Source organism: Typha angustifolia, chromosome 4 (assembly GCF_048772165.1).
Source record: "Typha angustifolia cultivar Huaian chromosome 4, ASM4877216v1, whole genome shotgun sequence".
Lineage (NCBI taxonomy): Eukaryota > Viridiplantae > Streptophyta > Magnoliopsida > Poales > Typhaceae > Typha > Typha angustifolia.
In genome coordinates, this window is record NC_133242.1 from 2094404 (window position 1) to 2109688 (window position 15285).

The window sequence follows — 15285 nt, forward strand, 5'->3', positions numbered from 1 at the left end:
TACGGGTATTATTTTTTAAGTTGTAAAAGAGAAGAGAGAAAAAAATGTCTATGTGATGTGATAATGTAATCTCTTTCAAATTAATCTTCCATCATTAATGCTTCTAAAACCACCAACTATATACTCGTGTGATATGCACAAGGAGAGAATTATTGGAGGAAGAGAGTATCCAGGAATACGATAGGCCTCTAAATCCACCGACAATACACTCATGCGATGCACAACCAGAGAAGTATGAATTCCAACAATATCGAGACTATTAAATTCTTACTTTCTCTGTCTAAAATAAAGAATAACGAGGAGAGAGAATTATTGCAGGAAAGAGAGTTTCCCAGAAAAGGATTTTATTCAGCGCCTCATAATGAAGGTGATTAATTCCAATTCGCTACAATATAGAGATGGTGGTCAGGTCAGTTGCTAGCAGTTTGCCACCCATGAGAGATTGACTTGAAATTTTCACATTGATACTAAGATTAAAAATAATATATACAAAATGTCCTGAAATAAAATTTTCATCACCTAAGCATTCTCTGAATTGAAGCGGGACAGAGGTGGATATTGAACATGTACATGTGCTAACTTGTGCATAGTTCTCCTTTCAAGAGAGACATCCCTGTACTGGTGCATCATAAATAGCTTAATTGGGTATAAAACAATCACGCAGAATTGATAATACCTCACTGTTACTGCTCAGATCCACCGTCGGAACGCAAAAGAGACATTGATTTACAATGCCATGGTGGTGGAATAAGAATGCAACTCGTTTAATGGGATGAGGCTATGAAAACGTTTGAGGACTGTATTCCAAATCAATTATAATCAACAGAAAATATGCAAAGCAGGCAGACAATTGCATGTGGCCAGCAAAAGTGACGTTATACATGAACAAGAGATCTCTATTGCTTAAGAAAGTGCATTCTTTTCTTTGAATAGTAGAATCTGTCAGTTAAGGATTCAGAGTTCTTCATTCTTGTATCTCACAGAACATCAGCCCAATTCCGATTGGATTGCCTTACATTTATGCCTGTTAAGATAGAACACAAAATTGATCAGCCTTCATGCACCAGTAAATGGTTAGAGACTAAAATAGCAGCTAATCAACAATTCTCAAGTAACCTTTTTAGGTGAGAAAAATGTGCCAGCTTTTTCATTTAGAGTGCTACTTTATGACGTTGAAATTAAAACAGGTTGCTGGTAACTTTTGAAAGTTCAGATAAAAAGGGACTAGCACGTGATGCTTTTTGGTCTTAATTAGGAAAGCAATGAACAAGATAACCAACATAACAAGAGATCCAACTTTCTCAAAGATGAGATGTCGTTCAATTATTTAGAAACCACAAAGTTCTGTTGAAAAATATGGATATTTTCAGTACTGAGATGATGTAGATGGATAGGTACAAATGCCAAACCTGCTTCTTCTTCTTCCTATGTCTTCTCTTCCTACGTGGTTTATGAGCATCAGAATTTGAACTCAGATTGCTATTATCACCATGAGCAGTAGCCAGCCTCCAACTTTTGGAGGAAGGTCCATTTGTGCTATTAGATGTGTTGCTGGAAGTAGATAAATCATGCTTATCTATTGATCTACTTCTGCTTGATGGTAACGATCGAGGAGGTGGCATGAGCACTCGATCAGATAACTGCCGCTGCAGAAAGAATAAGCAAAGCTCACATCAAGAAAAGTATCACAATGCACAAAAAGGATTTCCAACATCCTTGAAAGAAACAGAAACCTGATTTTTTTCATCACTTGACATGCCAGATGCTGCTTTGCCAGAAGCACTGGAAGCTGGTTCTCTACAAATATGTAACAAGTTAACAACAACACTAGCATAGATTAAGGACTTCCCTCACGGATCAAAACCTAAAAGTCCAAGTAAATACAATATGTATGCAATATGCAAAAGCAGCCACTTCCCATGATATGATATCACACTATAACATGCTGCATCCAGGTAACACAATCTGTACCTTAGTAATAGTAGCTTATGGATGAAATATCTTAAGGAAGCAATTCAGATCTTTCCATAGAAGAAAATTATTATCTAGTTATCTAGGTTCAAAACTTCTTTTTGTAATATTTGGTTTCATCTGGCATATTTTTAGTGAAATCGGGCTTAATTATTAATGTGGTGTAGTACGCCATTGCATCTAGTAATGATTTACAATGCACACATATACCTTAGAGATTCACAGATTAAGTAGTCATTGTCCACGAGCGCAAGTAGTAGAATTAAAAAATGAAGATCTCTAAACAAATTATATTTAACCTCTAAAGGAGCTTGCCACTTTTTCAGATGCGACACCTAATAAATATAAATGCTCTAAGGAGAACCTCTTTCACATCCTCATAGGTTGAGGTAACCCTGCCCTGAGATAAAGGATCATCTAAAAATCTTAAGCCCCTATGAAATGGGAAATGGGGGTCCTTCTTTGTAAGTTATTAAAAAAAAATTAATACTTAATAAGTAATTTAACTAAGGGAAAGAAATGAAAAAAACAAGGATTACCTTCATGAAATCAAGAAAAAGAAAAATGACAAGAACATTAAGATTAATTATATAAAAATTTCATACTTTGTACTTTTGTCCGTCAACTCATCATCTGCCTCTGCTTCATCACTTGAAGTCCCAGACATGAAGAAGTCATCATCACTCATATCTAAAGCATCATCATCACTTGCTGTTTCTGTTCAGTAAACAAGACCACATTATTTCACACATCAAAAGCTACTACTATGAAATGTAGCATATAAAGATATAGATTAAAAAATGTAGTGAGTGGTAAAAGCATTAAATGGCCACTTAAAAGGCTCACAAAAATTCAAAAAGATAATCTAAAACATAGTGGAAATATAGTAAATAGGTTAATGACCTTCTAAATCCTTTCCAGAAGCTGCAGCCGCAATAAGATTGTCTTTAATTTGTTTACGCAACCTATTTCTCTTATCAACAATATCTGGAGTATCCCCACCAGCGAACAATGAAATATATTTCACGGTCTTTGGATAGAACTGCACTACAAAAAAGCAGATACCTCACCAAAGTGATCACAAGTCTGCTGTCTTGGAAAAAAAAATTGTTCAAACAATAATCATCCAATGCAGACCTCATGTAACCATACAACTATAAACGTCACATAAAAATTGCCTAATCTACATGGAGTAGATAATTTCATAAGATCCCATCTTGTTATGTTGAGGAAGCATATAGCTGATATATGAGAACTTTACAGCTCAAACTTCACATAATTATTCAATACAACAATTAAACAGATGAAATGTATTTGCAATAATAAACTGGTGAAGTTTTGCCCATATAGCTTACCCTGACATATTCAAGATCTTCTCGTAATTTTGAAAGTTGATCAGATAATCTTCCCTCTAAAACATGATTAGATGATGAACGTTGTTGTTTTTCAAGGCGCCTTAGCATTCGCTCTATCTTGCGCCTCTCTATTGAGCAAATAGCAAATTCAAGCAAAAGAACAGCATATAGAACTTAAATTAAGACAACAATCTGGGTAAAGAACCAAAATGATTAGATATGAATGTACCAAAGAACTTTATCTTTCTATCCCTCAACTGTATCTCCCGTTCTACAGCCAGACGACTCTGAATCTCCTGTTGCCTCTTCAGTTCTTCCAATTTCTTCTCTTGAGCTTCCCTGACTTCATGAGGTAGATCCTTAAAACCAAAAGAGAGAGCCATTACCATGCAGAGGCACTGGAAACACATGATCCCCTACTAGACAACATCTAGATTTTTTAATATCCCCGCACTATGTCAAAGCTCAAGCGTCCCAAAGACTGGGGAAAAAAAAACAACTAGACTAACGAGGAAAAAAAAAATCAAGCCTTATTAGGGTCCGTAACCTATACTAAATCAGTTTACACCTAACCAATGATTTTCCAGGTAGACTCGAGCCTCAGACAGAGAGAGGGTTGTCTAACATGATCATCAAGAAAACTACAAAAATAGATCTCCAAAGAAAAGAAAGCCAAATCTTTCATCAAAATATCAAGAGAGGTACACTAACAAATGGGCAGAAGCACATTGAAAGTAGTAACTATGACGTATGACTTGTTATATTCATCTCCTATTATATACCATGTCGATTTGTTGACACTGAGTTTGTAGAAGCTACCAAAGCACGTGAGAAAATGAATTTTAGAACAGTCTAATAGTCTATAATCCTATAAGTCATGTTACCTTAGATTGTGACAGACAAGTATTGAACCAAGGAGAATAAACCTCTGGCCAAGTCGAAACAAACTAAAGTTCTACGTACAGATGAGGCAGGTCAAACAATTCTTATTTATCTGACAGAATCCATCACATTCTTTTTACATTATCGCCTACTTTGCAGTTGCAAGCAACATTTGTTTTAGAACGAACCCTCTAATTCCACAGGATATTAACACCACATAAATGCAAAATATTGAAGGTAATTCTTTTTTATAAAACCAATAAAAAGAAACCAGAACCACCAAATTTAACAAAAAGAAAAAACATATCCTAAAATAGCTACTAACTTAAAAACTGCAACTTCGTTTTTTTCTGAAGAGCATCAACAAGCAAACCAGACATTAGACCTAATTTACCGCCAAAAATAGAGAAATTTAACTGCTTTCTCCCTCAGAATTCGAAGTCGTGAGCAAAAGTACCTTACGGAGAAAGCGCTCAGTCGAACGGATTTGGTTAGAGATGGACTTAGGCTTCCTCCGCTTCTTATCAAACTCTAGCCCCTTGGACCGGCGGCCGGGCCTCCGCTCCTCGATCCGACGCTTTGCATGGCCACCGTGGACCATCCCGATCCCTCCTTCTCTGCTCGCCGGAGCTCGATTCGGATGCTTCGCAAGGCGAAGATCGGACGACCGGCCCCAAAATGTTAGGGTTTGGTTTGCTCGGAAGACGCTACTATGCTATCGTATCAAAACCGCGCTGGCTTCTGGCCGCGTAGTGCAGCGTCCAGGTCACGCTATACGCACGTGAATGTACAAGAATATTCGAAGAAGAGCGAACGGTTGTGATTCGTGGAGGAAGAAGATAGGATCTGTACGGGTGAGAAATGGTTAGAGCAGTACCATTATTAAAATTATAATGATAAAAAAGGAAAATGTAAATAAAGATTTTATATATTTCGTCCTTTTTTTTATTAAATGTCGAGGAAATGAAATGTGTTTTTGATAACCATTTAATTAAAGTGGATATCATAATGAGTCTAATTTAGCTTTGAAAAAAAAAAGATATCTTAAGGAATTTATAAACTAAAAACCAATTTTTTATATTATATTTTATATGTGTGGGATATAGTTTTTTTAAAATATACGAAATTATATAGAAATGGGGTTTATTTCTCAAACTCTATATCTGGATACTCTTATGAGATGAAGCATGCAGGGTGAAAAGATGAACTTAATGCACTAAATCATCATGAAAATGTGAGTTAACAAACGATTGTTATTTATTTTCATGCGAGCATGCATTCTATATATTTAGGTGGATATATTACAAATTTCAGCGGTATCATAATTTATGGCTTTAGAAACCAGATATAAATATATTTCGTTCAATCAGAAACCGAACAAAGAAAATATGTAACAGTATGTAATATTTATCCAATTTTTTTTTGTTACAAAAAGGGTGCTAATCTGCACTTAATCCATTCTCAGCCCTATATTTCATAGTTGTGATGTATGCGTGAATCACACAAAATCCTTCCTCTCCATCAAGTAAACTGTTGGTATGTTCAGCAGAAGTAGGTTGAGCATCAATTGAATTAAATCAAAAACATATTTGTGATTTCGATCAAGTTATAAAATAGAAGGATTAGTACACGTGTACTTGGTTAAGTAGAACAAGGCATCAGAAAGCCTGCAACTCCTGACAAATTTAATAGAAATTTCGTATTATTCCACTCATGTTACACTTATATTTGTCGCTGTGTGTATTAAGATTCAGTTAAGCAGCACAGAGAATGCCATAAGAGACAACAGACCAAATGCCTATGGAAACAATTGTAAAAGATAGGCAGAAACTTTAAAGCTGAAAAGCCTACTACAGATCTGAGTATGTTTGAAACTGATGTCTACAAGGTCTCTCATTAACGACAAATTGAATGGCGTCATTCAGGATTTGTCCATTTCCCAGATGATACCACCATCCTCTGCATGTGAAGATAGCATGGTTTAGAAAGAAGATGCAATGATTCCGAGATAACCAACAGAAACAACACCAGAATTGTACTTAATGACTTACTGTTCAACTAATATGCTGTTTATATAAAGCTTCCAAGGATATACAAAAAGAAAAATATGACAGCTTCATTAGTAGTTAACCATCAAAACTACCCAGTAATGCATCCAATGAAACACCATCGAGCAGAAGTTCTGACCAATAAATTGTTATTTTTGAGAGACTTCAGCAATCAAACTAATGGGCATTGAACTATTCCATAGGTGGATTTCAATTTACTGAGAACAATGTACCAAGAATCTAGACATCAAAACACTTTCTCGATGATTCGCTAGTCGGTGGAAAATGGGCAGTAGTCTGAGATTATCCAAGTGATATAGCATATGACAATTTACAGAAAGTCAGAAACCGATATACAAATGCACCTTCAGTGCAGTGAGAACTCACCTTGAATCTTTTTGTTTATCCAAACCTCTAGCAGCATTCCAGCGCCAACTCCAGCAGCACAGACAGCACCATAGATAGCAATAGCTTTAGGTAAAGATAGTCGGGGTAAAAAATAGTAGTCAGGCACTTGTCTAAGTTTCTTTGGCAACCGCTTTTTGATAACTGGTTCACTTGAATCAGGAGTGATAGCATGACCAACTGTCTTCCAATCCATGTTTCTCAGCACATCTTTAGTCTCTTCTGTTCCCATAGAGAAACTTTGGACCAAAAAAAAAGAATTGGCAAAAGCTCATAAACAAACTTGCACTAGTAAGAGATAATCCGGCAACATAAAGCACTAGAAACAACAAGATATGAAACATAGATGTCATTTCTAACATGTTATCCGCATTAAGATAGCTGCAAAGATGGTAAAAACAGAAGAGTAATAAATTAAAGTCTGACAGGTATTCTCTACAGCAGCATATAGACATGCAGCAAGATAAATCATGCTCATGCTAATATAGAAATATTTATAAAATCAATATTTGAAACATAGAGTTGGAAAAAAGCTGCAATAGATACACAACACATGCAACAAGCCCTGTCTGTACCAATTTTATGCATAGTATTGGCACCATTCACAAGTTGGCAAGTGATAAATGGTCTACAACAGATGGTGTCTGAAATGATAGGTGCCAACCACAATTTGAAGCAAATAAGCTACCCAGATTTTCAACTAACAAGATCCACATCCAAATCAACACAAACTACGAACTGTTAAACAACCATATAGTGAAAAGACAGAACTTACACTAACTAATACAACTAAAGTATTGCCTACATTAGACGTACATAAGAGATGGCTAAATCCATATCCATACAACTTGAAACTTGGGAAGAGAAGCATAAACATTTGAAAAAATTTGGAATAACAAAACACACTCATTCTTTATAAATAACACTGCAAGTAAAGTTCTCTGAAAATGCAGCAACTTTGCATAAACAAAGAATAGAGGGATTAGTAAAGCCTAGGTGTGTAGCCGAGCCAAGCTTGATCAAGCCAAGCTCAAGATCATGCTTGATTCGAAGTTATTTTTTAGCCTAATAATTTAATCAAGCTTGAATTGAAATAAGTTCTATTCAAAACAATTTCAAGCCAATTTCGAGTTTGAGTCCTAAACGAGTTGATCAACAAGAAATTTCAAGCGTAAATCGAGCCTGATCAAGTTTGAATGAATCAAACTCAATTTAGGGTTGAATCATGCTTGAAATAAGACCTGATTTTATGGTGAAGGTTATATCACACCAAAGTTTTAGAAAAGAAAAATTATCTAATACGTAGGTAGTAAACTTTGGGTTTGGGTTTGGGTTTGGGTTTGAGTTTAGGCTTTGGGTTTTCTAAGTTTTTAACTTCAAACCCTAGGGAGTAAGAATCTAAGAACTAATATAGTAAAATATTATGAGCATTTAGATCTTGATCTAAAGGTTCATATTAGTCATATGTATTATATCTTATATAATAGTAAATATTATATTATTATTTTTAAGCCTTATCAATCTGAGCTTGATCGAGCAACTCATGATTATTTTCGAGCTTGTAGATCAAGCTTGACTCGGCTCTCTCCAAAGCCCTCAGCATCGACATGTTTAGGCCCAACAACTTTTATGTATCATATTGTTGTTGGCTAGACTGGATGGTCAAGAGTCAGTTTTCTACAAGCTTTCAATAGTTTCAATTGGAACTTACTAACCTACAAGATTAGTTCCTAAAAACATTACCACTCTAGCAGTGAAGGCACAAATACAGGTACGAGATACTGGGATACGATAAATTCTTAAAAATTTAATAACAGTATATGGATACAACATGAAGTCACCAATAAATAATTAATAAAAATATATTTTTAATTTATTACCAACTAATATAACACAACAATACAACAATGGAGTGAACAAAGTTAATTAATTCTCCTATTCCAGATTGACATCAACTCTAACCAAGATATGAGTCATTTGCATCAGAAGTCTTTAAATTTTGGTAATAGAAACTAAGTGCATTCATTTTCTATGGTATTTTGAAAGGCAGCCCTAAATGGCGGGCGGTTCCCACCACCTGGCGCCTAGGCGAAAGAAGGGTGACAAGACGGTTTAGTATTTTTTATATATAAAAAAGAAATATATATGATATATTTTTAATTCACATTTTACAAACTAATTACTGTGCAAAATCAGTAAGACAGCAATTAATGTTTGATTTAAAAAGAGTAAAACAGTAACTGCCAAGTAATACTTTTCAGACTTTTCAGTAATTGCCAATTCACAAAACTAAGCAGTAAGCACGTAATTACAAACTGCATTTCAGTAATTGCCCTTTCACAATCTAATATTCTAATTACCTAATTAGCATTTAGCAATTAATTAATAATTTAACATAGTACATGCTTGCCGGCGCCGAGAGTGGACGGGAAGAAGAAACAACCAACCGAGTGAAAGGGAAGAAGAGAAGCTAGCAGCTGGCAGATGGCAACTACCGCTTGCCGTGGCTTGCCGGCGCAGAGAAGGAAAGGCAAGAAGCAAAGAAAAAAGAGAAGAGGAAAAGAGAAGTTACCTGCCGCTACCGCTTGCTGCCGTCACTTAAGAGAGGAGCGAGAGGAGAAGAGAGCTCAATCGGGTTGGGGCAGAGTGGTTTCTTTTTTTAAGTTAGTCACCGCCGCTTGCCTTCACCAGTGCCGCTGCCGCTACCAATACCGCTTGCTACTGTGGCTCAAGAGAGGAGGAAGAGCTCGACAGGGTTAGAGGGAGAGCTCGACAGGGTTAGGGCAGAGTAGGCTTTGTTTTGGTTTTGGTTTTTTTTCAGGTAGTCAATAGTCCGACCTGTTACCCGATTTGCATTACCCGATCCGCTAAAACACAAGCAATCAGCGGGCCACTAAAAGACGAATGGCAACTTGCTCGTCATTTGCACATTGCCTAAGCGCATTTATATATACCTTTCGTAAATGTATATAAACATACTAAATATATACCTTTTATACTGACTTTCTACACTAAATATAGATCTTTTTGTAACAGATTGTATATAATTTATATAAAGTGTGAGCACAAAAACTCAATTTTAATATTATAAATTTTAGTGCAAATGCCCCCAGAGATTGAAAATAATGAAGACAAAGTTATGAACCATAAAATCACTAAAAGTTAGGGCTTTAAATGCAAATTCCCTAAACAAATACTCAATGACAGTGAAAGTCGATATTTTGAAACATGATGTATATTTACAAACAAGAAAAACACGTTGCATTAAATTACTTCGTTTTTTTTTTGCTGCTTTTTATTAGTGCGATTCTTTTTTTTTTCCTTTTTCAGCTTTTGTTGGGCAATTCCTGACTAACTCGACCAGTCAGCATAATCCATCAATGAGCAAAAGCAATATCAAACCCCCTGGTTGCTCGAAAACAATCCAGAAGTTCACCGCCAGATCCATATGGGACGCAAAAGAGCTAGATTTAAAGCTATCTAAAAGTGGACGTTTAAAGCAGGGCCTAATAGTATCTCTCCGGAGATAAAGCAAGATCTAGTAGATCATGGCCAACTGCTAATAACCATGCAGTATCTGAAATCAGATAAAGATATATATTCCAAGTTAAGAGAATGATTACTCTTAGAGTTGACATGTAACCACCTATAAAGTCATAAGTTGTCCCGGGAATGATTCAATATACACCTCTAATTGGAACTTATGAATCACAAGATGAATTGCCACACCTCCCCCTACAGCATACTGCATCATCTACAGCAGCACATGAATCAAAAGAGAAGTAGAATGCAAGTGCAAAGCATCTAAGAAAGGTGATCCAAGAAACAAATCTAGAAAAGAAAAGATGAGATCAATGAGCCAATAAGATAACGCAGGCACAGGCAAAATGTTAGGCCAATGTCCCAATCAATATGATGACTTTGAGGAAATTGAAAGAAACACAGCCCACTTAAGAAACATGCACCACTAACAAGCAATCTGAGTGCAGGAACAGCCTCCCTTGACTCAAGAGAGAACGATTACATCACCATCACCATCATTTTCCATTCCAACTAACTTTCAACTATGGTCAAATTTATATGTGCAGATTCACACACATCCATCCCTTTTGATTAGTCCAAACACCCACTAGCAAAAGCAGTCCCCACCACAAAGTGTATGGTTAGTGCACTACAGCACCAGCAAAGCAAAATAATAACAGGCAAGACTTATAGTAGCTCTCCCCTTCACTCATAAAAACATTGAAAGATATGGAAACATGAGTAGACTCTTTCATTTGCCATGTCCTTGCAATCAGACTGACTTTGACAAAAGAAGGGGTAAAGAAGTTGAGAAGGTGACATCAGATGGCATTCGTCCAACATGGGGGAACTTTGAGGTCTTTTTCTGACTCACTGTTAGAGGATCAAACTGTGCAAATTCCTGTAATTGGATGGGGCCAGCTTCTAGTAGAAGATGTGGATGAGCATGCGTGATTCATGGTTCTATACTATTAAGGGGTATTTGGTTCAGGCTTTACTGAATGGCCTTCAGGCTGGTGTTGTGTGTCATAAATTGCCATTGCAAGTGAAATTGGCATCATACATAGGGCTTTGGATTGGAGGAACTGCATCGCTGCTCCAATATCTTCTTCCATCAGCTTCGCTACTTGCCTCTCTGTGCCGTCTGTTGACCACTTTTCCCAGACCTGCTGCTTGCTCCCACTCTCACTTGCCTCCCCCTGTTGACATTTTGCAAAGGATGTAACAATTAAATAAGCTAGTAAAAATTACATCTGGCGAAAAAATCCTAGGGACTCCAGAAAATCCAAGATATGTATGATATGCCAAATTGAGCGAGAGTCAGGTCCTTGGTGACAAGACTGGTATCCCAATAAGGGCCCTAGGTTTTCCTATATCTCCTATTCACAAGGGGATTGATCAGAGAGGAAAATGTGTATAGGTTCTCAAAATATCATCCTTTTTCACAATCTGAAAGTGCAGCAACTTAAGTCCTAGATATAAACACACAATCTGCAAGGGTAGTAACCTAAGTTCCTAGATAAGCACACTATAGGAATTCAGTTCTCTCTCGATATCAAACAAGATGCATAACTAACCTTTTGCTCCTTAACAATAACCATTTGGCTACTTAAGAAGAAGAGCAACTACATCATACTCATGATTTACCTCGACAGATAGAGGGATATCAGCTACAAGCTGAGCTACAGCACCAGCACCACCCAGTCTGCTCATACTCAGAACCTAACATTTAAATTATTAAAGATGAAAGTTAAAAAATGCAACAGACACATGATTATATTAACAGATGAATATCAACAGAAATTGGAAAAGGGTATAAACAAATATGATGCATAGCGCAAAAGTACCATCATTCAGAAGGTAATTGAAATTCGGGTTAAATTTGCACTTACAGTAACGTAATTAAGGTTGAAAGAACATTAATTTACCTTTACCTGTAGCCTCAAAAACTTCACATAATCTAAAATCTCATCAAGCATGGCTGCTCTATCTGTCTGCACTAATAAATGCAAATTATTAGTATCCAACTGCTGAGATCAGTATTCTGATCACTACTAAGGTTTTCAGGGTAAGATAGTTTTCCTATATCTGATTTTTGTAAATCTAAACTCACTATTGAACTTCCCTAAGAATTATGTGCACATAATATAAGAACCATGGAACTTTAAACTTGGAAGGGATCCAGAGACAATAATTCTTGTGTATACACTTTTTAAAACGAACATAGATATAGTAAACAAATCTTTTCAGTTGTTTTTGTCATTTAAAATAAAAATAAAAACAACAAATGGAAAACTATGGTCGTGATGATAGAGAGATCATGAATCATTAAAATGGTCCCAATGCCAATTTTATCAATTGCAATATGTCAAGAACCTAAAACTTCTCGGTATACTAGTTAACAAAGAGAGCAATACCAAAAATATGATAAGATAGAAACGTATTGTGATGACCTTGTTGGTGTTGGGTACCAGTTCCTGTAATGCTCTCATCCTTTCAGCTATTCTTTCTCTTCGCAGCTGCACCACAAAAGAAAGATTGAAAATGGTGCTTCAGAATCTGCTAAAGTATACAAGATAGAAGTGCAGAAAAGGTTCATTTTCTCCTGAACTACAAAACCCTAGTGAAGTTTTGATCCATCCTAATGTCTATTGAAACTGCTTGAAAAATGCAGAATCCAATAAAGTAACATGAGGAAAATTAAGTATTGCAATATTCCACATCTTCATCTTCAGTATTTCTGATATTATTATAGTGCTAGAGAGATCTTTAGGACAAAGTAGAATTGGATTAATTAGAGCAAACCCATTGTGCGGTCTAGATGTTAAGAAATACAAGATAACTACAAATTCTAACGACATATGCTACTTGCATGCCTATTAATTATGACAGAAAAATTCACATGAGCTAAGAGCATTTACAGGTATCATCAAATCCTCGAGTCCAAGTTTCAATTTGGTCAAGTATAGATTCTGATTTAGCTTATGAGAAGGTCGATAAAATAAGTGCATTTGAAAATCAACTTAAAGGAAGAACTGGAGAAAGAGGAAAAGGGATCCCCAGTGTTTACATATTACATGTGTGAAATGTTAGTGATCCAAAGGGGCAAAGAAAACAAAACAAAGGATAAACATAGGGGAGAAAGCAATTATACCTAATAACATTACCCCGGAAAAAAAAAGGGAAAAAAAAATGAACACTAAAACTCAAAAAATTCATGAACCATCAACTGTTAACATTTAATACTAATGGCAGGTTTCAACATAATTCATCATAATTGAGAATAATAGGAAAATTTATGTAAATTGCTTGGGAAAACCTAGGCAGCTTCACTGTATTCAAATGCTTAGACACAAACTTGCTAAAATAATGTTGTATACATAAATGTTTACAAAAATTTTGAAATTTGAGCCACCAACAAAAAATAGGAATACTACAGTTTCATATAAAGAGGAGCTTTTGGACAACTCCTGGTAGAAGACATGTTATGTGCACTAACGTAAGTGCAACAAATTACCCGTTCAGCGATACTATGAGGGTCGGTGGCCTGTCCACGCCTTGCCCGCACTTTTGGTCGTGGGGCTGGTGGTTGTGGCACTCCAGCAGCTCCACCTTGCTTTGGTTGTACATGAAAAACCTGATGATAGAATCAAAGAAAAGAGCATTGAAGAATTAAAAAAGCTATAGAAAATCCATTTGCAAGCATAAGAGGACACCGAAGAAAAAGAAAATATTTGTGCAAAAAAAATATTTGCCATCAATATGCTGGATCATCTTACGTCACACAATTAGCTAATATCTCTTTAGAACCTCCTTGAAAACTCACTTGTTGATAAATGATACTTCCCCATATTCGACAGTGCCAATGCTTTGAGCTTTCAAGTAAATACTATTCTCCTACCTCGAGTTGGCTCAGAAAAAAAATATTAAAGATTGAACTCCCCGGAGAAGTACAAGTTTCAATTTTAGATTACCATACATTCCAAAGGACAAGACCATTCAGCACAAATCCCTTCACAGATTGCAACCAATCCAGAAAACACAGTCCAAACTCAAAAAAGAAGAGCATAAATTGCACGATTGCTCCAGTTTCAACCAAAGACCAGAATTTGGTCACAAAAAAGAGGAAGCAAATGAGGATCGTGGCTCTTCAATCTCGTAGTAGGAACTATAAATATTTACTTGGAGGCCGATTAAATTTAGAAAACATAATTAATGATCTCCGAGCTCAGTGGAGAAGCAAGCGAACCTGCGGCGGAGGATTAGGTCGCATCTGATGCGACTGCATCTGTCCGAATCCCGGTGGAAACAGCCCAGCCAAGTGCACGGGCTCCCTTTCCTGATCAAGAAAATGAACCAGTGACATCAGTTTTCTAAAACTAAACCCTAAACTCTTCCCAATGGCAGTAAGTCCCCTATCTCTTCTCGACAGAGGCATGGACGCCATTCGAGGAAGACTAAGCAAAGAAGAAACCAAAAGTCGAGATCCGTTCAACCGCTACCTTCCCCTCCGATTCCTCACGGAGCCGCTTACCGCTCCCTGACCCCTCCCCCTTCCCATGCTCTAAGCTAAGAGCGAGGGGAAACGGCGGTCCACCACCGGCACCGTCGCCGTCGCCAGAGCGGCTCGGGAGTACCATCCCGGCGAGGTGACCTTCGCCGCCGGCGAGACCTCCGTCACCTCCGGCGTAGGACTGCATAGAGAAGATCTGGTCGAAGAAGTCGTCGGCTATGCCATCCGGCGGCGGCGGCGTCGGCTGGTTCGCCATGACTATCTCGCCGAGGAAGTGGAGTTCTCCGGCGAAGCAAACCCTAGGAGGAGGAGAGAGAGGTGTCGATGGGCGTCGAGGTTAGCAAAGGGCATCGAAAGGCGAAAAGAGGAGAAGAAAGGTTTTTTCTTTCTCTCTTTCTTTGCTTTCCTTTGTTCTTTGTCTTCTTTCCTAGCACTAAGAAGGCTTCAATCACTACTACTAGAAAGTGTGTATGTATGCGTGCGGAGAGAAATGGAAGGCGTTGGAATGGGGTCGAGAGCCTCGAGGCTTTAAAAAGTAAAGCAGATGGAGGAAGTAAGAAAGTGAGGAATCCAAAACTATAAAAGGGAT

The 15285-nt window shown here is 37.1% G+C and overlaps 3 protein-coding genes across 4 annotated transcripts; all 3 read right to left on the reverse strand.

Moving 5' to 3' along the window:
- Nucleotides 1-440: 440 nt before the first annotated feature.
- LOC140759732 (uncharacterized) lies at nt 441-4952 on the reverse strand. Its single transcript, XM_073096367.1, has 8 exons — nt 4666-4952; nt 3556-3685; nt 3327-3454; nt 2875-3013; nt 2577-2688; nt 1734-1797; nt 1410-1646; nt 441-1024 (listed from the first exon to the last, which is right to left on the reverse strand). Exons 1-8 carry the CDS (start codon nt 4807-4809, stop codon nt 1019-1021), a joined length of 960 nt encoding a protein of 319 aa, XP_072952468.1. The 5' UTR covers nt 4810-4952; the 3' UTR covers nt 441-1018.
- A 963-nt stretch (nt 4953-5915) lies between these two features.
- Nucleotides 5916-9451, reverse strand: LOC140759736 (uncharacterized). Its single transcript, XM_073096373.1, has 3 exons — nt 9234-9451; nt 6644-6900; nt 5916-6167 (listed from the first exon to the last, which is right to left on the reverse strand). Exons 2-3 carry the CDS (start codon nt 6891-6893, stop codon nt 6130-6132), a joined length of 288 nt encoding a protein of 95 aa, XP_072952474.1. The 5' UTR covers nt 6894-6900; nt 9234-9451; the 3' UTR covers nt 5916-6129.
- A 1078-nt stretch (nt 9452-10529) lies between these two features.
- On the reverse strand, nt 10530-15231 carry LOC140759733 (transcription factor UNE12). Of its 2 annotated transcripts, none has more exons than XM_073096370.1 (7): nt 14686-15231; nt 14433-14522; nt 13701-13820; nt 12637-12702; nt 12118-12177; nt 11831-11905; nt 10530-11382 (listed from the first exon to the last, which is right to left on the reverse strand). In XM_073096370.1, the coding sequence occupies exons 1-7, from the start codon at nt 14950-14952 to the stop codon at nt 11155-11157; spliced, it is 906 nt and encodes a 301-aa protein (XP_072952471.1). In that variant the 5' UTR covers nt 14953-15231; the 3' UTR covers nt 10530-11154. The 2 variants fall into 2 exon arrangements, with proteins under 2 accessions (XP_072952471.1, XP_072952470.1); XM_073096369.1 differs by having other exon boundaries at nt 12112-12177; nt 14686-15229.
- Nucleotides 15232-15285: the final 54 nt, after the last annotated feature.